Source organism: Hemiscyllium ocellatum, chromosome 28 (assembly GCF_020745735.1).
Source record: "Hemiscyllium ocellatum isolate sHemOce1 chromosome 28, sHemOce1.pat.X.cur, whole genome shotgun sequence".
NCBI lineage: Eukaryota > Metazoa > Chordata > Chondrichthyes > Orectolobiformes > Hemiscylliidae > Hemiscyllium > Hemiscyllium ocellatum.
The window spans coordinates 27,773,931-27,800,580 of NC_083428.1; the positions used below are offsets into that span (position 1 = coordinate 27,773,931).

The 26,650-nt window shown below is 41.5% G+C and overlaps 1 protein-coding gene across 1 annotated transcript in view; it reads right to left on the minus strand.

The window, feature by feature from the left end:
- The window catches only part of slc1a6 (solute carrier family 1 member 6), a 65,577-nt gene that overhangs the window by 10,658 nt on the left and 28,269 nt on the right, over window positions 1-26,650 (minus strand). Inside the window, exons 4-6 of the mRNA XM_060845980.1 lie at window positions 17,886-18,090; window positions 16,298-16,340; window positions 12,081-12,391 (exon numbers count right to left, since the gene is read on the minus strand). Of these exons, the coding sequence (XP_060701963.1) occupies window positions 12,081-12,391; window positions 16,298-16,340; window positions 17,886-18,090 (559 nt within the window). The remainder of the gene's footprint in view (window positions 1-12,080; window positions 12,392-16,297; window positions 16,341-17,885; window positions 18,091-26,650) is intronic.

Genomic DNA, 26,650 nt, shown 5'->3' on the forward strand with positions numbered 1-26,650 from the left:
GTCCCCACTGGCCAATCGGAGTTCTCTTAAGCAACTGCTTAAAGGAATCAATTGGCATCTGGACAGCAAATGCTTGATCCATCCTGTACCCTCCCGCCCAATCAAATGTCCCTCCTGATTCTAAGGATGAATGCTGAGGCATGAAATTTCACTTCCATCACGTGCAATCTTGACCACCTTTTGCCAGTTTAGAAATGGAACCATTAAGAGGATTCGTATAGGAGTGACTAGGCTGACTCTCCACCTTGGGACACCTAAGGGCAGTATTTTATACACCTCCTTGTCCCTGTGAGTATATTGAAGCCTGCCCATCCTGGACCCACCACTTGGCAACAACCACTTACCATCCTGGCTGCAGCTGTGCAGATGGCAGCAGGTGGGTGACCACAGTGCCAAGGGAGGAGGGACAAGGTTTGGCTTCAGGTGGGAAAGATGGAGTAAGTGCCTCCTCCATGTAGTTGTGACCCCCCGCCACCATCCCCATCCCAGCAGTGGCCCCCAAACGTTGTCTCTTCAGTGAGTCAGATGTCCAGCAGTTCTTGGAGGCAGGACATCCTCCTTAAATAGGGGCAGGAAGCCCAACTCCAGCCTGGCAATGCCCCTCAGGAGGGCTGCAGTAAGCATCAGGGGTACCTTTCCTACTTGCCTGCTGGTAGAATTGCCAAACCTCAGTAATGGTCCTAAACCTCCAGGAATTAAAGACCAATTTCCAGGGTTAGGCTGACAACAACTCAAGGGAAAAAAAAAATCAGTGGAGCATCCAAATAAAATAGTGTTTTCTTTTAATTTTCTTTGTAGTTTTTTTGCCTATTTGGCATAAAAGTATTGAGATATTGATATAACATTATGAGGGCAAAGATAAGGTAGACAGGAAGGAACATTTTCCCTTGGTACAGGAATCAATGACCAGACAGCATACATTTAAGGAAAGGGACAGGAGATTTAGAGATTATGTGAGGAAAGACAGTGTTGATAGGTATCGGGAACTCACTGTCTATGGAGGCAGGTATCCTCATAAGAAGAATTTGTGAGGCCAAGACATGCAAGGCTATGGGCGTAATGCTGAAAAATGAGATTGGAATAGTTAAATTCTTGTTCATGACCGACACAGATTGGATGGGCCAAAGGGCCTTTATCTGTGATATAGAACTCAATGACTCTAAGAATCGCCAATCTGGTAATAAAATGGCTATGTGCTGTGCAATTGGTATGTGAAGCTAACGCACAGCATGAGGAGGAGAGTTGGACAAGCCAATTTTATGGCTGTAACTGGTGGGGGGGGGTGTGGTGGTGGATGCACCAGAGGTAACTGTTTCAGAGATGGTCACCATATTAGTTGGGGCTCACGTAACTGAGAGCAGAAAACGTGCCCTTTTCGGCACTACCAGCCTAAGTGCAGCCAGTGATAAAGTTGATCATTTTGTAAGATGTACAGGATGGCAGTTGTGCTCAAAAGGAGGGGGAAAAAACCCCCATAAAAACAGGAGATCTATTCCTTGGAAACTACTGCCAGATTGATCAGTGCATCGTTCCTATTTGAGGATGCAGCTTATTGGTGTCTAAGTAGATTATTAATGCCAAATATTGCAAAAAGCTTTGTCCAGCTGTACAAAGGTCGTGGGAGATTGGGACAAGAAGAGAACTAGATCAAAAATTTCAGAATGTATGGTTCAAGTTAATAACAATTGAAATGCTCCCTAAAGAATCTAGGCAGTGAAACATTAAGGAAATGTATTGTGGTGCAGTGGTAATGTCTCTGCCTCTAGGTCAGAAGTTGAAGGTTTGAGTCCTGCAACAAGATTTTGATTATTGGGGAAGGTGAGTTCATAATGTGGACAAACTGGCTGATTATCAAAATCTAAGTTCTTTCAGTGTGCCTATGGCAGGCAATGGAGCAGGAGACTATCTTAGTCAGCCATGTTTGATGCTGAATGGTACTCTTCAAGTTATAGCCCCTGACATCCAGTTCCAGAATAAACCACGTTTGAAAACAAACACAGACATGTGCTTTAACTGCTTCATGTGTCACCAGAAACAGAAAGCTTCTAAGAAACATTGATTTTGTAACTATTAGGATGTTTATGTATAAAAAAAATCTGAGCAATTTTAACTTTCCCTTCCAATTTGGCACAGTTGGATACCCCACACTGGATTATTGATGTTCAATGCTCTTTGAACTTGGGCTATGCCTCTTGCATCTTCCATGAACTAGCTGGCTCATTTGATGCAGAGAGAATGTTTTGCAGACTGGATTCCAGGAAAACCAAACTTGACAAACAGAGTTCAATGCAACTGCTGTGAGTATATATGCTTGCCAGAATCTTTGGAACTCCCATTAAGCCTCATGAAAGTAGTGTCTGTGAAAACTATGTAAATAATTAGGAGTTGTCATTTTGTTTAACTATGCCTCATTCATCTCCTGCTTCTTATGGGTTGGAGCTGTTTAAAATAAAAACTGATTTTCTCTAAATTTATTGCTGCTTTCAGCTTCATTTCTGCCTTGCCTTTTTTTTGTTTTGTGCTATAAATAAAGGCTAAATATTGCTTAGTAAACTCAATTTTTAACTTCACAAAGGACACTGTCAGTCCTTTAAGAATAGTTCCAGTACCTAATTTCAACTAAAGTAAAGATTGAGAGAAGCTCTTCAAAAGTGATGAAAGATGAACTTGACATGAATATCTGATTCATCTGGTCCAATTAATAGAGTCACAGAGCTTTCCAGCACTGGACAAGGCTGTCCGGCCATCATGTCTGTGCTGACCATTAAGCATCTATCTAAAATAATCTCATTTTCCAGCACTTGGTCTGTAGCTTTTATAAACTATGACATTTGAAGTGCTCATCTAAATACTTCTCAAATGTTGTGAGGATTACTGCCTTTATTATTCTTTTAGGCACTGTGATCCAGATATCCACAACCCTCTTTATGAAAACCTCTTGCTAAAATCCCCTTCAAACCTGCTGCTCCCTACCTTAAAACTGTACACCTGGTTGTTGACACCTCTACCAAGCGGAAAGCTTTCTCCCTACCTACCCTCTCTATGCCCATCATTACTCTGTACACCTCTACCAAGACTGCCCCCCTACCCCACAACTATCCAGAACCTTTTCTGCTCTAAGGAAAACAAGGACAGCTTCTCTAGGCTTTGTTCTTTGCTGAATCATTCCAGCCCAGGCAACATCATGGTGAATCTCCTCTGCCCCCTCTCTAGTCAATCACAACCCCCCTATATAGTGGTGCCAGAAACTAGACACAGTACGTATATAGAATCAGACAACAAGAGCAAAGTTCGGAATTCCTGAGCAAAGTTGTAGATTATAAAACTTTATACTATCACCAGAATCAGAAAAAATGTTGATGGTTTTAATCTAAATCGACACATTTAAATGCAGCTGATTTGGTTAAGGGTCATACAATACTCAAGGAACTTTGCTTCATTTTTTTAAACAGGGAACATAATAGGGAAAAAACTAATCTTCTGTGAAGGAGGAGACCAACAGATGATGGGAATGCGGACTCCAGACAGGTTAGTTTTACAGTGATTTTTGGATGGAGTAGCTAACTAGTCGTCCATTGATCTGAATTTTCTAAGGAGCCTCCAAAATGATCTATGTTAGTTTTACCATAGACTGCAGCCTAATTTATCTCAGAATAAGGTATCAGACATATTAGAAGTTAACTGATGCAGAATAATGGGAAATGCATTCTGCAATACTTTATTAGACGTACTGCAGTTCATTAGAAATTAATTAATACTAACAGATCGATTGCAAATCTGTAGAAGCTGATTGATAATTATCAAAGATATGAGGCTTTCAAGTTCGATCCTCTCAGACAGGCTAGGATGAAGGGAGGTGTAAACCTCATGTGCACATATTTCATTGTGTCGACATCTCTGCGACCCCATAATTTTCTAGAGGGTAAAATGCATAATGTCTTAAATGCAACCCATTCAGACCATAGGAGCAGAAGTAGATCATTTGGTCCATTGAGTCTGCTCTGTCATTTAATGAGATTGTGGCTGACCTGATCATCCTCAAATCCACTTTCCTGCTTTAGCCAATAAGTCTTGATTCCCTTACTGATTAAGAAGCTGTCAATCTCAGCCTTAAATATTCTTAACCATCCAGTCTTAACAGCTCCTTGTTGTAAAGAATTCCACGGATTCACTAATAGAACAAAGAACATTACAGTGCAGTACAGGCCCTTTGACCCTCGATGTTGCACCAATATGTGGAACCAATCTGAAGCCCATCTAACCTACACTATTCCATTCTCGTCCATATGCCTATCCAATAACAATTTAAATGCCCTTAAAGTTGGCGAGTCTACTACTATTGCTTTCCATGCCCTACTACTCTCTGAGTAAAGAAACTACCTCTGACATCTGTCCTATATCTATCACTCCTCAATTTAAAGCTATGTCCCTTTATGCAAGCCATCGCCATCCGAGGAAAAAAGGCTTTCACTCTCCAACCTATCTAATCCTCTGATTACCTTATATGTCTCAATTAAGTCAGCTCTCAACCTTCTTCGCTCAAACAAAAACAGCTTCAAGTCCCTCAGCCTTTCCTCGTAAGACCTTCCCTCCATACCAGGCAAAATCCTAGTAAATCTCTTCTGAACATTTTCCAAAGCTTCCACATCCTTCCTACAATGCCGTGACCAGAACTGTATGCAATACTCCAAATATGGCCGCATCAGAGTTTTGTACAACTGCAGCAAGACCTCATGGTTCCGAAACTCAATCCCTCTACCAATAAAAGCTAACACACCATATGCCTTCTTTACAGCCCCATCAACCTTCATGGCAACTTTCAAGGATCTATGTACATGAATACCGAGATCTCTCTGCTCATCTGCACTACCAAGAACCTTACCATAACCCAGTACTCTGCATTCCTGTTACTCCTTCCAAAGTGAATCATCTCATATTTTTTCACATTAAACTCCATTTGCCACCTCTCAGCCCAGCTCTGCAGCTTATCTATGTCTCCCTGTGACCTACATCATCTTTCCATACCATCCACAACTCTACCAACCTTAGTGTCATCCGCAAATTTACTAACCCATCTTCTACATCCTCACCCAAGTCATTTATAAAAATGACAAACAACAATTGACCCAAAACAGATCCTTGCGGTACCCCACTAGTAACTGAACTCCAGGATGAATATTTCCCATCAACTACCACCCTCTGTTTTCTTTCAGCTAGCCAATTTCTGATCCAAACCACTAATCAACTTCAATCACATGCCTCCGTATTTTGTGCAATAGCCTACCATAGGGAACCTTATCTAATGCTTTACTGAAATCCATGTACACCACATCAACTGCTTTATCCTCATCCACCTGTTTGGCCACCTTCTCAAAGAACTTAGTTAGGTTTGTGAGGCATGACTTACCTTTCACAAGGTAGTAGCTGGTCCTTGAATAAGATCTACATTTCAACTGTGCCCATCCCCTGCAGTTTCCTTCCCCATCCTATGCATCGTAAATCTTGCCTAATCACATCATAGTTGCCTTTCCCCCAGCTGTAGCTTTTGCCCTGCAGTATATACCTATCCCTTTCCATCACTAAAGTAAACATAACCGAATTGTGGTCACTATCTCCAAAGTGCTCACCTACCTCCAAATCTAACACCTGGCCGGTTTCATTACCTAGTACCAATCTAACATAGCCTTGCCCCTCGTTGGCCTATCTACATTCTATGTCAGGAAACCCTTCCGTACACATTGGACAAAAACTGACCCATCTAAAGTACTTGAACTATAGTATTCCCAGTCAATATTTTGGAAAGTTAAAGATCCCCTAACAACTACCCTGTCACACTCACTCCTATCGAGAATCATCTTTGCTATCTTATCCTCAACATCTCTGGAAATATTTGGAGGCCGATAGAAAACTCCCAACAGGGTGACCTCTCCTTTCCTGTTTCTAATGTCAGCCTATCCTACCTCAGTAGACGAGTCCTTAAATGTTCTTTCTGCAACTTTAAAACTAACTTGACTAACAGTGTCACAGGTCAGGCAGCATCCAAGGAGCAGGAGATTCGACGTTTCGAGCATAAGCCCTTCATATGCCCGAAAGGGCTTATGCCCGAAACGTTGAATCTCCTGCTCCTTGGATGCTGCCTGACCTGCTGCGCTTTTCCAGCAACACATTTTCAGCTCTGATCTCCAGCATTTGCAGACCTCACTTTCTCCCCTAACAGTGTCACCCCCACCCCACCTCTTTTTACCACTTTCTCTGTTCTAAATCCTGGAACCTGCAATAACCACTCCAGTCCCGGCTCTACCCGTGTCTCTGAAATGGCCACAACATCAAAATCCCAGGTACCAACCCATGCTACAAGTATATCCACCTTATTCCAGATAATCCTGGCTTTGAAGTAGACACTCTTCAAACATCTAAGAAATTCCTTCTTGTTTTTGACTTCAAAAGCCAACTTCCTATCTGAGGTTTTGCTATCTGGTCCTAGACTTTTCCACAAGGAGAAACAACATCCCTACATCCAGCCCTCAAAGAATCTTTTGTGTTATAATAAAGTCGTCTCCCATTCTTCTAAACTCCAATGAGTTCTGTACAACCTACTTAACTTTTCCTCTTAAAATCTTTCCACATCCAGCATCAGCCGAGAGAACCCTTTCGGGAAGCCTGCAATGCTAGTGTTTCTTTCCCCAGATAAAGGGACCAAAACTGTCCCCAGTATTCTGGATATGCTCTCATTAATGCCTTATATAGCCAGAGTCCCCTACTTTACTTTATTATCTGAGGTATAGAATACAAGATCAAGGAGGATATGCTGGAATTTGTGATAAAATGCTGGTTAGTTCACTGCTGGAGTACTGCATGTAATTCTGGTCACCACATCAAAGGAGAATGTGATTACACTTGAAAGGGTGCAGAAGAACTTTGCTAGGATGATGTCTGGGTTGGAGGTTCTGAGCTCTGAGGAAAGATTGGATAGGCTGAGCTTGTGTTCCTTGAAGCAATGAAAGTTGAGGGGATCTGACAGAGATGTACAGAGTTATGAGGGCCACAATGGGTTGGGTACAAAGGCACTTTTCCTTTCAGTAAAGAGGATAGTTACAAGTTCCCAATAGATTTAAGGTCAAAGATAGAAAGCTAAGAGGAAAATTGAGGAGAAATCATTTCACTTGATGCTTGGTGGAATTCTGGAATTCACTCCTTGAAGGGTTTATGAGTCATAAAGTCTCATAACATTTAGGTGGTATTCACTTGCATTGCTTTAGCCTCCAGGAATGTAGGGCAAAATGAGATTAGTGTAGTCAGATCTTCGTTAACTGGCTTGATGTGATAGGCATGTTCGTTAATCTTAAAAAGCAAATTCTCCTTCAAGCACTGTATTCAATCCTTTTGAAGACCATTGATATCACTGAACTCGCCGAAAACCTTTGCTTGTCCCTCTGCAACAATAAGGTTCCATCCCTTGTTTTCTTTTTCTCTCCAAAGTTCCTGAACAAGTCACCCAACCTTTCACTGTTTGTAGATCTTCAATCCAATTTCCATCCCTTTACAGCTCAATACCAAACATAACCATTCAAAATCACAAACTACATTATTTGTGATTGTTTTATTCCTTCTCAATCCCTCTGCAGCATTTGATACAGTCAACAATACAATCCTTTCTAAACACTCCTCTGTTGACTCGCTCCTTCAGACTGCTCTCAGCTGTCTAATTATAGCTAGCAATCGCTTTTTCCCTAACCTTATATCTGTTCTCTAATTTTTTTGGCGTACAGTATTATTACATTAATTCCTGTTGAACTTCACATACTATTGTTTCAACCATGACATATTTTGTCCAAGCCACTTTGTTGATCAGTGTTTTCTTTTAAATTCAATTGTTCCTTCCTGACTAGCTGTGACTGAGTATAGTTTGACTGCAACTTTTGTTTTGATGCAAGAATAAATGTCCAGATGTTCATTAACATTGTCTAACTAGGGAAAACTGTGAGTAGAGGGCTTCTCTTTGATCCACATCTCTCTGGCGCACATTATATCCTTACCCTCTGAGGGAATACCACAATGTGTGCAAACCTAACATCTGCTTAATGTATAGAGGTTAGAGAATGGTGATGTTATAAGGGTCAGTTTCAGTCTTTGTGGGGAAGAATGTAGAACTTCTGGAAGGGAATTTGGGGCTTATTTGGTTATTAAAATTCCAGCAGACATTGGTCAAAGAACTGACTGAGCCACTTTCTGAACTGCACAGCATTTTGTGAATCAAAACTTCATGATGGACATGCCTGCCTTTCATATTTTGGAATGTCAATCTGATAAACTGTGATCAAGACTTTCTCATGAACTGTATTAGTAGAGAGCTGTTTGTGTGCATGTTTGGGGGATTGTGGGACAGCTCTGCTTACCAAAGATCCTTAGATAGCACCTTCCAAACCCACAACTACTTCACCTAGAAAGACAACGGCAGCAGATACTTGGGAACCCCATCACCTGCAAGCTCCCCACCAAGCCACTCAACATTCTGACTTTGAAATATATCACTGTTCCTTCACTGTTGCTGGATCAACATCCTGGAATTCCCTCCGTAAGGGCATTGTGGGTTAACCTACAACACATGAACTGCAGCAATTCAAGAAGGCAGCTCACCACCACTTTCTTAAGGGCAATAGGAATGGGCTAAAAATACTGGCCGGCCAGTGATATCCACATCCCACAAGTAAATTAAAATAATAAAATCCACAGTATTCCATTCCCACCACACCTCCCCTGCCATTTTATTAATAGGGCTCAGAGGAATTTCAATATTTCAGATGTGCCACATGGTCAGCCATTCATTGCATCAAAGTGATACTTATTTCAGGTGGTAGGAAGGAATTTGGTTTGACACCCGGAAGCAAATTGGTCTGCAGAACTAGCTAAGGTTTTATTAATTAATAATTTGCCTGTTTCAAAATCTGAAAACTGGCAACTTAAGATTGTTCACATTTTAATATACTTGCCTATATTTGAACAGATACATCAAATTCCTGTTGTTGCATCTGAGGAACAATGTAAGAAGTAGTGAGGATCAAAGTACTTAGCTTTGTTCATTATTCTTCCTCCAGCTACTTGGAAAACTTGTAACTATGACAATCCGCATGGCTCTAGATTATAGAATGAAATTATTACTTTCAAAAATCCAATACTTGCCTGAAACAGTGGGGCTTAGAATTGGACTTGGAAGCACCCATTAATTGTACACAGCTGACATAAAATGCACCAGAAAATATGTTAGTCTAGGAGTTATTCCATAGCTAAATCCGATAGGAAACAGCAGAACCAGGAGATAGGGACATCAATCAGCATGCAGTTCAATTTTGGAGCTCAGCACTCCCCTTTGATCCTCTCCTAACCTCCCACACACATTGACATTAAAGACCCAAGCAACGAACTCGACACAAAGTGATCACCAACCAGTTATGAATTATTAGCTGATTACTTCTTCTAGATGCTTCTGCTATTCTGCACATTTTGTATTATGCCGTATGTGTGAAAAGTTTCACTTGCTACAAGATGCGTTTGAGTCATGGTGAAATAATTTTTTCCCAGCTTGTGCACACATCTATTTCTTCCATACAGGAGTGGCTGAAAAGAAGGGACCATGTGGGTGGAATGAGCAGAGGTCACACAGGGCAGGACAAGCTGATAGAAGAGGGAGGAAGAGAACAGGAAGCAGGGTCTTAAGCAGAAGGCCACATCTACCCAAAGTTTTCAGGTCACAAATATACTAACTCAACATCAGTGACTACCAATGTTTGGGATATCTAAGGGGGCTGTCACTGAACTCTGTCAACTGCTGCAGCCTCAACTCTAACCTCAAAGCAAGGCAAGAATCACATTGTCTTTGCCTGTGAAGGTGACTGTCACGATGAAGTTTAATGACTGGCCTCCTTATAAACTGCTGCTGGAGTTTATTAACCACACCTTGCACTTTGCAGGGTACTGCCGGGGCGGGGGGGATGTCACTATAAGAAGACAAATGGTTTCATCTAATTTTGTCTTGCCACACAGAAGATGCCCAGTTTTAACCCAATCAAACCCACCCATGAAACGAATGAAAGTTGGCAGGTGTTGTGGACTTTAGCAGGCCACATAGTGCCACTAACTGTGTGCCAATGGCTCCACATGAATGTTGCTTCTTATTCACTCAAGTCAACACTGTTATATATCTGAACAGAAAAGAATTTCAGTTCCTGAACATGCAATTGCTATGTTTCCATACACATTGCATTATGCAGGACAGTATCTGGTATCCTAGTCACAGTCAAAATGCATTCATTCTGCAGCAGTCCCCTGTGACTGTTGGCTTTCAATCACTACAGCCTTTGATGATGCAATCCATAACTAATGACCCATAGACATGAATGGAGCTAGCAGAAAATAGGAGGCATAAAGCCACAAGATACCTGATAGTGCAGATTACTGCACTGTGGACACAATGATTCTGCTACCTTTACTGCTGCGGTGTTAGAATACTTGGTTTAACAGGTTTCAAGATTTGGAATCCTTCATGCTGGACAAACTTGCCATCATCATCAAAGATCCAATCCAACTGAATCATACAAATTGCGTACAAGAATAAAGTTGAGTATTACTGATAAAAAAAGACATGGTGTCAAAACTTTTTGTATTGCAGTGTTCAGGACAGTATCACAAGAATACCAAATTTCAAAGGAAATGACAATTTGTGCTGCATGGGAAGAGGGTGTTGATTGGTTGGCAACTGGACTCCGATTGGTAACGGTATTGCCATGGAGATTGGACTCAGGAATAATTCAATTCCCAGCTATGTTTAAATTTATGTTTAAAGCTCATTCCTGATGAAGGGCTCTGGCCCGAAACGTCGAATTTCCTGTTCCTTGGATGCTGCCTAACCTGCTGTGCTTTAACCAGCAACACATTTTCAGCTATGTTTAAATTTAAACCAGATAAGTCAATTCTGATTGGTCAAGGCATTGCCATGGGAAAATAAAAAGGGAATGGCTGTTTCCCAAGCGAGGATAAACCAATTACCATTGTACAGCTAATAAATTAAAATATATATAGGGAAGAGGGACATGTGGGTTTTTAGAAAGAGGATTAGTGATGGGTGTACTCTCTTCTTCAATGGATTCCGTACCCACTCTGACAATAGCCTGAGAAAAGCCCTTCCAGTAATGGACTGTCTCAGCACCATCTCCTCCATAGAGAATAGAATGTCCAGGTTTTTGTGTCCCTGTTTGTTAAGCTCCTGCTGCTTTCAGTTGTGTGACATCCTCTCCTGGGAAAGAAAAGGAGGTATGCCAACAAGTACAAGACAAGGTGGGTGATATCACTGTCATGGCTGAATTGCTGACAGTGTGTTCAAGTTGTGAGATGTGGGCATGAGGATTACGACTGTGTTGAATGTGTGAGGATGAAGTGAACCATACAGCGTTAGTTATAAGTCTTGATTGGGAGCTGAAAGGTGGGATGTGGCGATTTAAGCAGTGATGAGGTGAGTAATGCACTTGGTGGGATATGGTGTTTGGAGATGCATTCACTGATTTTGACCACTTATTTGAGGGCATTAAGCTTCCTGAGATCAATCCTTGGAGCTATACTCCTGACATTAACCTCTGCAGTTCCTTGTTCCTATTGCCTTTCATCTACATGTCCTCTACCAAGATGACCAGTGCAGAATCCAAACATCTGGGGATTGGGACTGCATTCTCCCATGGTCTGCACTCTTCTCCCTTTTCTCTTCTTCTACTCTTTCCAGGTGAAGTTCAATTTTGGAATGATTATGGCACCTGCTGCAGCCAGAGTGCTCCTTTAAGAGTGTGGGATAGCTTTAAGAAGTGCAAGTTACCAACAACAGTGCGTCTCTGGCTAATGCGTTAAGTCAATGAACAGTATATGAAGTTCGGCCTGAACCTGCAGAGCATCATAATGAGCAGTCATCAAGCTGCTTGCATTCTACTCAACACACCCAGGAACTCGTGTGCTGTAATCCCCCACCTGTTTTCGGATACTAACCAATTATAGCCCTGAATTCTAATTAAATGACAAAATACAACCTTAAAACATACCAGATTATAATTGCAACCAGTCTCATGATGGCTTCATTAAGGCAGTCAAAAAACTCCTTCAGTGCCCGGCCTTGCTGTTTCATATTGCCGATTACCAGACCAAAAGCAATGGAGAAGACAACGAGGCCCAATGCATTCACTGCATTGGAAGAACCAGCAACTGGAATAACCTCCTCAACAAACATCAACTCCTCTAAATTTTTGAATGCTTCAGTTATGTTTTCTATCATGGATGGTTCAGTGGTGGTTGTAAAATTGATAGATGATGATGTCGGTCTCAAGATTTTTCGTGTGCCATAATTTGTTTTGTACTGCAAAAGACAAAATATTATGAGTGTTACCATTCAGAGACTTACATTTCTTCTACTTTTCCCCTATTTATCTCTTTCTTACTTTGGAACATGGGGAAGGAAAAGAATATTCCGTACTCTTTGAACCAATTCTATCAGTCAGGTAGATCATGGCTGATCTGTACTTTTATTCCATTTACCCAACTTACCTCCATCATCCCAACACTGGACTAGCAAAATGAATTAACATTACTCCCCTCTGGAAATTAGTTTCAAGAACTGAAGATGGGAGCAAGTGTCATGGACTCACAAAGCACATTAGGTGGCTGGGAACAATATCAACAAATAGATTCAGATGAAAATGAGGGCCAGAACCTGTCTTCCAATTCTTCTTTAACCAGGTTCCCTATAGCACCATTTCTTAACTTCTCAGGCAATTGCCGAAGTTTATTTTCTTTAAACATCCTGAGAGTATGAAAATAATTTTCTGTCCTGATTTTACATCTTGCCAAACATTTCCAAACCTTGTTTGAATTGTGACACCCACTCTGCTACCCCTTTCAGGCTTTGTCTCTTCTGTTGCCACTTCTTCCTGTGTTATAGTTTGCCTCCATTTGGCTAGTTGAATCTCAGTGGACTTAACATTGTCGAAGAGACTGTGTACGGCTTGTTTCAGAGGGCATTCTGTTCTCCTTATACTGCCAAACATTGTTCTAATGTGCAACTGGTTGTTTCTTTAAAGGAAATATAAGCCACATATTCTATTTGCACCTCTTATGTGTATAGCTGACACTTTCCAGTATGATCATTTTGTTGGGTACAGCTTCTTCAGAGGGCAAGTTCATCATGCTGATGGTAATGATAATAGCTTGCTGTGTTGAGGTTAACTGAAGGCTGCTGTCGATGGAACACGCCTCTCTAGGAGTGTCTGGAGAACTGCAAAGTCCTTTAGATTTTAAGATGTTGTTCATCACACTCTAGTAGAGTCTGAACATGAAACTAATTAATGTGGTGCCAGGGACATTCTTCAGGCAGCAAATATACATGTAATCCCCTATGATTGTCTGATCACTCCCTGTGATGTAGATATGGACAGTTATTGAAATAACTCAGCTGATACTAAATATTATACAGTTGAGATATGGATTTGAATGTATGTGTTAGATTCCTGTATGTTCATATCTGCAATGTAATTTCAAGGCTCAGGTCTTTTGTCTCTGTTTTGAATTGGTAAAAATCTCACATTTGCATTAACAATAATACCAGGTGCTAGTGTATTATTCTACCTGGTTGGGATTATTTTGAATGTATTAATACATGGCTTTTACAATGATGCTACAATTATCAGTACTGTACAAGCCGTTCTGCAATAATGCATGTTTCGTTAATGCGAATTTGCTGTAATGCGATTGATAAATTGGGGACATTGTTTCTAAAGCGCAAACTTTTAAAGCATGTATTAGTTATAATGTGATTCCGGTCCCATAAGTTTAAATGGTGCTAATGTTACACAATTTTCTTATAATTTGGATTTGCTTAAGAATGGAACCACTGCATTATAGCAGGACCGATTGTACTAGTATTTCTGCAACTGTAAAGGACTATGGATTAAAACATATGGCATGGCTACAGGAAACTGACTTAAAAATTACATTTAGTAAAATCTACAGTAAACTGAATTCTTTCTCAGGATAAAAATGGCAAGGTTTAACATGATTAACTCTCTTCACAACAACTGCTGACAAAGAATACATACACCTAAAAGTCACTATCCTGGAGATCATTATGATAACAGCTAAGCACTTGAGTACAATGTCAATTCAGATAAGTAAAACCACAATCTGATAATGGGACCTACGCACCAAGTCTTATTAACTTTTTGGACACAATGCCTTTGTGAAACAGACTGCCCAGAATGATTGTGGCCGAGCCCTAGTTTTTCAAGAACAAGTTAAAAAAAAACTGTTCTTGGAAGTTGACCAGGCAACTAAATTACAATGGGAAGGCCTTCTCACTTAATGTGGGATAATGATTAGTAATGGTCTATAATTGAAGCAATGACCAAGCCACCTAAAATCATACGACACCAAAAGGTACATGGCAAAGATCACAACCTAATCTAAATGATTATACTTGTTAGAACAGAGATGTTAGATCAGTCACCCCCAGGTCAGACTCTTTCTGAACATAATAACTATCACCCACCTGAGCATTAAAATATATATTGCTTTGATGTTTGAGAGCCTTTTTTAAAAAAATCTAGTTTTTGTAATAAGATTGAAGATTCAATTCTCTTGTAGAAATTAGAGCTAATTATCTGCTATTTTCAAAAGATTATTTAGCTTTGTGATTTATACTCTCAGTATAATCATATGCTTTCTTATAATACTAAAGTTCGGTGTTTACTTACAATTTAAATTGTCTCATCTAATCTTCTGTTGGTGGGGGGATTTCTGATGACCTTTGCAATGTTTGGGAAATTTACAATCTAGTTAAAAAAAATGATGCTTTTCAGACTATAGGGAAGAAGCCTTGACTGATTTCCTTCCTGGGATGGAGAGCTATAATTGGACTCTTAGGGCTCAGATATCATGTCCTAGAGGCAGCTCCTTCTGGCTGTAGTTGTGGGAAATTAGTTGAGAGGTACATCTGATCTTTTTGGCTCCAGGTGAGAACTTATGATTATAAAAACATTTTGCAACAACTTTTCTGCACTTTACTTTAAAATCACCAAAGACTTTTCAGGGGGAGTAAAAGAGGGAAATTTTGATATTGATTGATAGTATAAGGGTATAGTTTGACACAAGAGTTAAAATGATAGGAGAGAGAAAGCAAAATAAAGACAGAAAGGTCACAGACAGGAATTTCTGAGAGCACTGCGTGGATACGACAGCCAATGTGCTGAAGTGGGACACTCTGGAGGCCAAGATCATAAGACCGAAGGCTACAGGAAGGAAAGTGAACCCTGAAGAGACAAGTGAGGCCATAGAGAGTTTTGAATACGAGGACAACTATTTAATATTGGATATGTTGAAAGGCCGGGGGCCATGTAGGCGAATGAGAACTGAGATGACTGAGGAGCTTGATTCTACATGGGGCAAGGTACAAGTTGGTTGGAACTTACCAAGCGCAGTCAAAGTGAAACCAGCCAGGAGGGCATTATAGTAATCAGGGTGAATTAACTGTAATATGTCCTGGGAAATATAATTGAGTTATAATGTTATCCTGCATAACAACAGTGGAGTAACAGCAATGTGTGAAGTAATATCAACAAAAACAAGAAACATTTACTGAATAGTTTTCAACGGTAATTTTTTTGGGATGCTTAAAAGAGCTAGATGATGAAATCTCAAGGACATGAAATGTTAACTCTGTTTCTTTCTTTCCAGCTGCTGTCTGACCTGCTGAGCACTTCCAGGATATTTTGTTGTCAGATTGCCAACAACCACAGAATTTTGATTTTTTTTCCCATAAGTTTTCAAATAGTTTCTGGAAGAAGAAATATACTGGGTTCCAAACTCTAATTGCAACTGGAATGGGTTATATGCTTCCCTAAGTCTAGATATCCTTAAGCTGCATCTTCAATCTACTGGTGACAAAATCAGAGTTGGAATATGATGTGTTGATTAAAGATAGTGAGCCTTGGAATGTTCAGCAACAAACATATTTAAAAATGTCAGTGTCCAGTGGACGATCTGTTGAATGTAATTGATTCCTTTGTGGAATCAATACAATTGTTTAGAAGGATTTGGGCACCCTTCCAGGGGGGAAACATTGCCAGCTCTTGGTATAGGTACATCTGAGGACTTTAAAGGGTATACTAGCTTGAACCATCTCAACCCCCCGAGAAGTTTCCCTCCTCAAGAAAAGACGAGGAATCATTTTGAAACAGATAAAAAATTGAGGCTTTGTTTAGTAACTACTCACCTGTTTGAAACAAGCCTCAACTAGATTGGGTGGGAACATATTCCTGTTGAATATAAAAGGGGAGAATTAGTACAGTGGTAAGAGTTATGCATTTGTTTTTCAGTCCGTGCTGTGATATGTATGCTGTTGCCCTACACATTGGATTAAGAGAATGATGAGAGCAAATCAAGAAGTATAGGGCTGCCTTGGACAGTTATATCAAACCAATCTAAAGCTGTCGTTAAGCAAGTCTTAAGTAAAATATTTTAAAACACATTTTTTAGTTTATTTACAGCATGGAAACAGGCCCTTCAGCCCAACAAGTCCACACTGACCCTCCGAAGGGCAACCCACCCAGACCCATTCCCATTCTTTTACCCATTCACCTAATACTACGGACAATTTAGCATGGCCAATTCACCTAATCTGCACATTTTTGGACTGTGGAGGAAACCCACACAGACACAGGGAGAATGTGCAAACTCCACACAGAGAGTTGCCCGAGACGGGAATTTAACCTGGGTCTCTGGCGATGTGAGGCAGCAGTGCTAACCACTGTGCCACCATGCCGCCCATGGTGAATCACAAAATAAAGGCATGAGAAACAAAAACAGTTGAGACTGATGTACTACTGTTCGACAGAATGTCCTGAACTCCAGGAGCCATGCCTGTTGTGAGCGGTGTAAAGTAGGATTTCAATGCAGCAGCTTGCTACTCCATCATTGGAAATTGGCGACAAAAAACACAGAAAATGCTGGAGAAGCTCAAAAGGTCTGGTAGTACCTTTGAAGAGAGAAACAAGAGTTAACATTTTGAATCCAGAACGACTTATTCATCTGAAGAAGAGTCATACAGACTTGAAGTGTTAACTCTATTTCTTTCTACATAGATGCAGACTTGCTGAGTTTCTCCAGCACTTTCTTTGTTTCAGATTTTCAGTATGCACACTTACTTTTGGCCAAAGTCATCAATGGGATTTAGTCAATTTGTTGGCTGCTCCTTTATTTAGCTGCCTCTCAGTTGCTGTTTGGATATATTGTGGCACCCATTGCTGTTGTACATCATACACACTTGCTTCACTCAGAAGTAAAGAAAAATTGCTAGTGTGATTTTGAGTTTGTATGAAAGCAAGAATTTGCCATTGTTTGCACACTGAGCAGAAATGATAGGTTTTCTGGAGAAAATCCACTAATTCAGCCTGCATTGGGACTGACAATGGAAAGGTTGTTGAGTGGAAGAAGCACTCAGCTCCTGCCTGGTTGGAATCTCTCCAAGACAGCAGAAGGAGGCACAAACCTGATAGAGTCATAGAATTGTAGAGTCATCCAGCATGGAAACAGACCCTGCAGTCCAACTAGTCCACGCTGACCATGTTCTCAAATCAAACTACTCCCACTTGCCTGTGTTTGGCCCATATCTCTTCAAACCTTTCCCATTCAGGTTCAGCCCCAAATTCCAGTCAAAAGATCAAAGAATCGCATCTTAACGCCTTAAGTCTGTTCTTCAATTCAAAGCCAGCTTCACAAAATATAAGTCCATCGAAGCCGCTAATTATATACTTGTCTGATTATTACACAACAAATTACTTTTCATTTAGAGATTCACTGACCTGATTAGGTCCATGAAAGCATCCGCGGCCTGCACCTTCTCAATCTTTCCTTCCCGATGTAGGTCAACTTTTGATCCTTTGCCAGGATGGATGATCATTACCATCACAATTCCAATAAACACAGCGATGATAGTGGTTACCATGTAGAAAACAACAGCTCGGATTCCCATTTTACCAGATGCTTTGCTGTCCAGAGCTGCCATTCCTGATTGATAAAAGGTCAAGACAACAACTCAGATGTAGATTAGTCTGGAAGGTACTGGCAGAAACTACAGGGTTACATTAACACTAGAAGCACTTGATCATTATTACAAAATTACTTGAAGCTTGCTCATTACATTCACTATAAAGAGTCGAAATGTGTGGTGCTGGAAAAGCTCAGCCAGTCAGGAAGCATCCAAGGAGCAGGAGAGTCGATGTTTCGAGCATAAGCTCTTCATCAGGAACGTGGGGGGCCTCAAGAGGGCTGAGAGGCAAATGGGAGGGAGGTGCAGCTTGGGGGAAGAGAGCTAGGGAATGTGACAGGTAGATGAAGGTGGAGGGTGATGGTCTTAGACCAGAGCAGAGGGTGGAGTGGATAGGTGGGAAGGAAGATGGATAGGTAGGACAATTCAAGAGGGCAGTGCCGAGTTGGAGGGTTGGATTGGGGATAACATGGGGGGATGGGAGATGAGGAAACCGGTGAAATAGATATTGATTCCGTGTGGTTGGAGGGTCCTGAGATGGCAGATGAGGAGTTCTTCCTCCAGGCCTCGGATGGCTAGGATTTGGCAGTGGAGGAGGCCCAGGACTTGCATGTCCGTGGCGGAGTGGGAGGGGGAGTTGAAGTGGTCAGCCACAGGGTGGTGGGGTTGTTTAGTGCACATGTCTCGGAGATGTTCTCTGAGACATTCTGCAAGTTGGCGTCCTGTCTCCCCAATGTAGAGGAGACCACATTGAGAGCAACGGACACTGTAGATGAGGTGTGTGGATGTGCAGGAAAATCTCTGTAGGATGTGGAAGGATCCTTTGGGGGCTAGGACTTGGTGGTGGTGGAGGCCCAGGACTTGCATGTCCTTGGCGGAGTGGGAGGGGGAGTTGAAGTGATCAGCCACAGGGCGATAGGATTTCTGCCTTTGGACCCTCCAACCACACGGAATCAATGTCGATTTCACCAGCTTTCTCATCTCCCCTCCCCCCACGTTATCCCAGACCCAATCCTCCAACATTGCACCGCCCTCTTGAACTGTCCTCTTCCTTCCCATCTATCTGCTCCACCCTCTGCTCTGACCTATCACCATCGCCACCCCCCACTTTCATTTACCTATTGCATTCCTAGCTACGTTCACTCCAGCCGCACCTCCCTCCCATTTATCTGTCAGCTCCCTTGGGACCCTCCACATTCCTGATGAAGAGCCTATGCTTGAAACATCGACTCTCCCGCTCCTCAGATGCTGCTTGACCTGTTGTGCTTTGCTAGCGCTACAACATTTGACTCTGATGTCCAGCACCTGCAGTCCTCACTTTCCCCGACATTCACTATGAAAGCAATCTGTTTTGTAACCTGTTCAGAGTTAGCCTTGATGGAACTGATGTCAATGTCACTGGAGTAATAATCTCAGAACCAAAGGCTTGTGTTCTGGGTGACATGGGTTCAAATCCCACCATGGCAGATGGTGAAAATTGAATGGAACAACTGTCTGGAGCAAAAAACTAGTGCCCGCATCCATGAATAAATTTAAAAAATATTGCTTTCCTAAACAACCCACTTACTATCACACAATTTGTAGAATCATTTACACTTAATATGAGGTAATTTGGTCCATCAAGTCCATGCTGTCCAGTCCAATTTGTCCCACCCACCTTGATCATCTCAACTCTGCAACTTCATTTCCTTCAACCCTTCTCCAATTTCCGTTCAGAATCAGTAATTGTGTCCACTTTCAACATCCTCATGGGCAATCAGTTCTGGCTCCTTGTGTAAAAAGTTATTTCTCACATTACCCCTTGGTTCTTATTCTATCATCTCAAGGGAAAAGATTTTCCTCATCTATCTCTTATAAGCCTGTCATAAGCTAGTACACCACTATCGAATCTTGCCACAGTCTCCTTTATTTCAAGGAAAACAGCTCCAGCTTCACCAACCCCTAACTTATGAATTACCGGCCTCTCATCCCTGAAATTATTTTGGTAAATCTCCCCTGCGTTCTCTCAAGCACTTTCATATCTCTGTTGAAATGCGGTGGCAAGAACAGTGTACAATACTCTAGTTGGCACCTAACCAGAGTTTTAAGTTTCAGCATTTCTGCTTGACCTTTATTTGTATAAAGGTGCAAGGGCCCAAAAGGGTTACTGATGCATTAAGCATCATCCAATATGAGAATGTCACATGAAACTGGGACAAATAATAGCGCTGGATCTTGAAGGAATTTTATGTCACGTTGTAGATCTCCCCCACGTCTCAGTAGCAGTGACTATCACATCAAGATAACTTGACCTAATTATTATTATTTAATCAACAATATACTGTTCAAGACTAAAGTGTCTTTTCATTAGGCTACCAACCATTTTTCCTCTGCCAGGCTAGATTGAGCGGACCATGTAGATCCCATCCAGGAAAGTGAAGGGTGGTAACAAATCTACCAGATGGATTGAACAACATGAGGAGCTATGCTGAGGATTCATCTTACAACATCTTTGATTCATTGTCCAAGATCCCATAAACTTTACCAACAACTCTTCCAATATCTCCTTCCAGCTTCAAAGATTGATTGATACTCATGAACCCAGTACACACTAGTTTCTTGTGCATACTTTTTATAAATGTATAATTAAGTCTACGTTGCTTCTTTCCATCTCAACTGCCAAATGCATCACTTCACATTTCCCTGTGAAATTCAGTTTATCTTATAAAATTAATATGATTTACTTGAATTTTTAACACTTAAACTTAAACACTATAATTTAACTTTCACTCCTAACTTAAACTTATGGATTAGTACCATACTTCCCTTTACAATTGTGCTTCCATCCAACATTATCTGGTTGCTGCTACAATACACTCGAACACAATTTGCTGCTATGAACTAACCGACACAAACTGTATACAAAAGATGTAACTCTCTAACTTTACACATCCAAGAAATAATGTTGTAGCTACAGGCATGGGTACCGAACAGAAGGAGCTACCTTACCGTAATTCTCAAAAAAATTATTTTTCTTTGTCATTGATCTCTGTCTCCCATCATTTAAATAACTAATGGAGACTATTACATTTTCGATTGAGGTAATGATTTATAATGAGAAATCTTTGCTTCCTCACAGACCAGGGAATGTGCAAATGGAAGAGCCTAGATTGGGAGAAATGTAAAATGAGGCGCCATATAAAATATCTGGTTTCACAAATTCACTTCTACCGCTGATATCAACTGATTTAGGTTTAATTAGATTTCTCTGCCCATTAATATCTCAAAAGAAGGCACTCTCCCTCTACCCTAGGAGACTATTAATAAGGTATATGAGCTACGGGCTGAAGATATGCAACTCACTTGAACACAGATTACACATTTATTTATATATGTAAAAATCACAATGGCAACTTACATTTAATTAGTGTTTTTAGCATAGTAAAATGTTACAGATTACTTACAGTGTGGAAACAGGCCCTCTGGCCTAACAAGTCCACACCGACCCACACCCATTCCCCTACATTTACCCCTGCCCCTAACACTACAGGCAATTTAGCATACCCAATTCACTTAACCTGCACATTTAGTGGACTGTGGAAGGAAACCCGAACACCCAGAGGAAACCCACGGGAGAATGTGTCAAACACCACACAGTCAGTCGCCTGAGGTGGGAATTGAACCTGGGTCTCTGGCACTGTGAGGCAGCAGTGCTAACCACTGTGCCACCGTGCTGCCCAGGGCACTTCACAGTGTCAAATATTAAACAAACTTTGAGACCTCAGCTTCCTTGCATTTTTTTTGCCACTGGATCTTTCCAAATAGCTTCAGGTGACCTCTGTCAAATTTGCCAGGCTATAGTTCATTACTATCGAAAGGGCATTAATGTTTAATAGCTCATAACTGTATAAATGAAACCTGTAAAACAAAAATATTGCACAGTCAAATTCTACATATTGACGGGGTACCCATGTTGAAAGGCATACTGTCTTGGAAGTTTCAATATAACAACCCTCAGTATTTCTGGCCTTGGCTGACCTTCTCTTTGTTGAGCAGTATACCATGAGGAACAAGGATTGATTTGGATTGGCGAATTGCAACAGGCAAACTAGAAAGCCCTGTCTTTCCTCAATGCATCGACCTCCTACTGCTCTGAAGTTTAATTGGTTTTACTGGAGGCACCCCAATCATTCCATGGACTGCAGTGGTTCAAGAAGACAACTCACCACCACCTCTTCATGGGCAACAAGGGACAGGAATCAACACCTGCCCAGCTAGCAATGCCCACATCCCACGAGTGAATTAGAAAAAAAAGGTGCTCATTGTATTCTCAAATCCCCAGATTTGGGATGGGATCAGGCCAAGGACAAATGGGTAGATAGAAATCTTGCCTCGCTGTACTTATTCTGGTGGAATATAGCATGTGGAATGTAGACACTGTTGAAATTTGAGATTACCTAACATACCAAAGGATGAACCTTCACAGTTACCACTGAGCAGAAAGTGACTGTTACAGCAGTGTGCCCCAAAATGAAAATTAATCACCTTTGTTACTTTCAATTCTATCTTTAACTACTTTTGTCTGTTTCATACTGTATATGAGCTGCCTATTTTAGCTTCTTGTTTGTGTTTAATTAAATCAGTCATTGTCCAAACAGTAATCTGTTTTATTCAATACATTATTTAATTTCTGAGTTATTTCTGCTCATTCCATGAACTCTTTTGGTTAAGGAACATCTTAAAAATGTAATGAATTCACAATGAGTTTCTGAATCCAGTTCATTAGTGTAAACTAGAAATCGAGATATTTCCACTGCTGAGCCTGGGTCTCTGCATGAGTACTTCCCCCACCCTGATTTCATTTCGATAAAAAGTAATCTTTGTTTTCCATCCTTCAGCCAAGTTATTATTCATTCCAAACACATTAACTCTCAGCTACGAAGCATAATAACAATCATTTGGACAGTAACATTGTCATCCATAATCTGTAATAATGACAGTTTTTTGGAGAGTAACACTGACACATTTTGAAATAAAGACAAATATTCAGAGGCTTGGAGTTGGCTTTTCTGATCCAGCAGGGTTCCTGCTAGAAATGGGTCAGGGCAGGCCCCAATTTGATTCTAGTAAATTTTATGGGGTCAGATTCTTTATTGCAACAAGGGCACAGCACCAGCTCTTTTAGCACTGACTAATGGAGGGAGGCATGGGAAATCCGGTGCTTTTGAAGTATTAACATAGGCAACAGCTTATTTAGCAGCTGGGAGTATAGACTTTGAACAGTGAGATAAAGAGCACTGTGGCTGTGGATCCTGCAGCAGGACACTGAACTTCGAGTTCAGAAGCTGTTTTGTGGAAACACTTTGTTCCATGTAAGAGACAGAAGGCAGCAAATGCTTGTGGAGCATGGGAGGGAGTCACAAGGTGGAATTGATCAGACTCAGAAGGAGGGAGGTCACTTGGTATTCAATGCCACCTCCACCAACATCAAATGGCAGTTTCATTGTCAGAAATCTTATGATCTTGCCAGGACAGATGAGGGCAAAGAGGTGTTCAAACCTTGTGACTATTTGCATCAATCAGTATCATTGGAAGGAGAGTGCCCAGCACTTGTGACATCCAAGCTGGATGTCAGGAAAGATTGGGTGTTTTAGCATCTTTCTTAATGAATCAAGTTTCTCACTCATATAATCAACATGGTAACGTGTTGGTCATTGCACTGCCAATCCCTCCTTTGCTTATCCTTGCCATTCAGATAACTTCTGTCTCTCACTCCTTTCTAGATCCAAAAGACAATTTAGGCAATTGTAGGAGTCTTTTGACAAGAGGAAAAAAGGCAATGTTACTGCTCTCATTCTTTGAGAAGTAGACAGATAATAGTCATAGAGATGTACAGCACAGAAACAGACCCTTCAGTCCAACCTGTCCATGCCGATCAGATACTCCAACCCAATCTAGTCCTGCCTGCCAGCACCTGGCCCATATCCCTTCAAACCCTTCTTATTCATATACCCATCCAGATGCCTCTTAAATGTTGCAATTGCACTAGCCTCCACCACTTCTTTCGGCAACTCATTCCATACACGTACCATCCTCTGAGTGAGAAAGTTGTTTCTTAGGTCTCTTTTATATCTTTCCCCTCTCACCCTAAGCCTATGCCCTCTAGTTCTGGACTCCCTGACCCCAGGGAAAAGACTTTGTCTATTTATCCTATGCATGCCCCTCATAATTTTGTAAACCCCTATAAGATCACCCCTCAGCCTCTAACGCTCCAGGGAAAACAGCCCCAGCCTATTCAGCCTCTCCCTGTAGCTTAAATCCTCCAACCCTGGCAGCATCCTTGTAAATCTTTTCTGAACCCTTTCAAATTTCACAACATCTTTCCGATAGGAAGGAGACCAGAATTGCACATAATATTCCAAAAGTGGCTTGACCAATGTCCTGTACAGACCAGAGTGGTGCTGGAAAAGCACAGCATGTCAGGCAGCATCCGAGGAGCAGGAAAGTCGACATTTTGGGCAAAAGCTCTTCATCAGGAAGGCCTTCAATCCTGATGAAAGGCTTTTGCCCGAAACATTGATTATCCTGCTCCCTGGATGCCTGACCTGCTGCGCTTTTCCAGGACCACTCTAATTTAAACTCTGATTTTCAGCATCTGCAGTCCTCACTTTTGCCCAATGTCCTGTACAGCCGCAACATAACCTCCCAACTCCTGTACTCAATACTCTGACCAATAAAGGAAAGCGCACCAAATGTCTTTTTCACCATCCTATCTACCTGCGATTGCACTTTTAAGGAGCTATGAACCTGCACTCCAACGTCTCTTTGTTCAGCAACACTCTCTAGGACCTTACCATTAAGTGTATAAGTCCTGCCCTGATTTGCTTTCCCAAAATGCAGAACCTCACATTTATCTAGATTAAACTCCATCTGCCACTTCTCAGCCCGTTGGCCCATCTGGTCAAGATCCCGTTGTAATCTGAGGTAACCTTCTTTGCTGTCCACTACACCTCCAATTTTGCTGTCATCAGCAAACTTACAACCATATCTCTTATGCTCGCATCCAAATCATTTATATAAATGATGAAAAGTAGTGGACCCAGCACCAATCCTTGTGGCAATCCACTGGTCACAGGCTCCAGTCTGAAAAACAACCCTCCACAACCAATTACTGTCTTCTACCTTTGAACCAGTTCTGTATTCAAATGGCGAGTTCTCCCTGTATTCCATGAAATCTAACTTTGCTCACCAGTCTGGGATAGCAATATAAATGTCTAGAGATACGTGTCTAGAGATAAGGCGGACATGTCAGCAATGGCTCAGTCTATAGCTCTTGCACCTCTCAGATAGAAACCTTTAGGCTTACGTCCCACTTAAGAATACAAATTAAGGCCGGCACTCTAATGCAGGGCTGCATTGTCATGAATGTTGTCTTTTAGATGAGGTGTTAAACTGAGGCCCTATTGTCTTCACAGGTGTCCTGGTCAATACTTATCCTTTAACTAACATCAGAAAAATCATTTTGTTGGTCATTATCACATTGTTGTTTGTGGGAGCTTGCTGTGTGCAAATTTGCTGCAGTGTTTTCTCCAACAGTGGCCACGCTCATGGATATTCTGCAATGCAAAGTGAGGCCAACAGTGCAGGTTCAATTCCAGTACTGGCTGAGGTGACTGTGCTTCTCCACCTCGTCCCTCCCTGAGGCATTGTGACCTCTGGGTTAAACTCGCCACCAGTCATCACTCTCCAATCAGGGAACAGCAAATGGTCCTCTGGAAAGTGGCAACTTTTACTTTCAGTGCAGGTGAAGCAATTTGATATGGCGAAAGATGCTATTTAAATGCAAGTCTTTCTTTTGATGTGATCTCCTGGACTGGGTTCAATCACCTGAGGGAATTGGAAAGGAACTTTCCTGAATATTATTTCTGCTATCACCCTGACATTGTGTCTGTGATTTTTAGTTTTGTCCCTTTTGGGGGATGGGTGAGAGAGAGGAAGGAAAGAAAGTGTTCATCATGGTATGGAGTTGGGGGAGTGAATCACTGGTTTCCCCCAATTCCTTAATTTTGTGTTCTGAGGAAAGGTCACCAGACACGAAACGTTAACTTTGATTTCTCTTCATAGATGCTGCCAGACCTTCTGAGCTTTTACAGCAATTTCTGTTTTCAGTCATCCAGTCATAGAGATATACAGCATGGAAACAGGTCCTTCAGTCCAACCCATCCTTGCCGACCAGATATCCCAACCTAATCTAGTTCTACTTGCCAGCAGCAGGCCCATATCCCTCCAAACCCATCCTTATTCATATAGCCATTCAGATGCCGTTTAAATTTTGCAATTGTACCAGCCTCCACCACTTCCTCTGGCAGCTCATTCCATACATGCACTGCCCTCTGCATGAAAATGTTGCCCCTTAGGTCCCTTTTATATCTTTCCCCTCTCACCCTATGCCCCCTAGTTCTGGACTCCCCCAACCCAGGGGAAAGACCTTATCTGTTTACCCTAATCCATGCCCTTCATGATTTTATAAACCTCTAAAAGGTCACCCCTCAGCTTACACACTCCAGGGAAAACAGCCCCAGCCTATTCAACCTCTCCCTG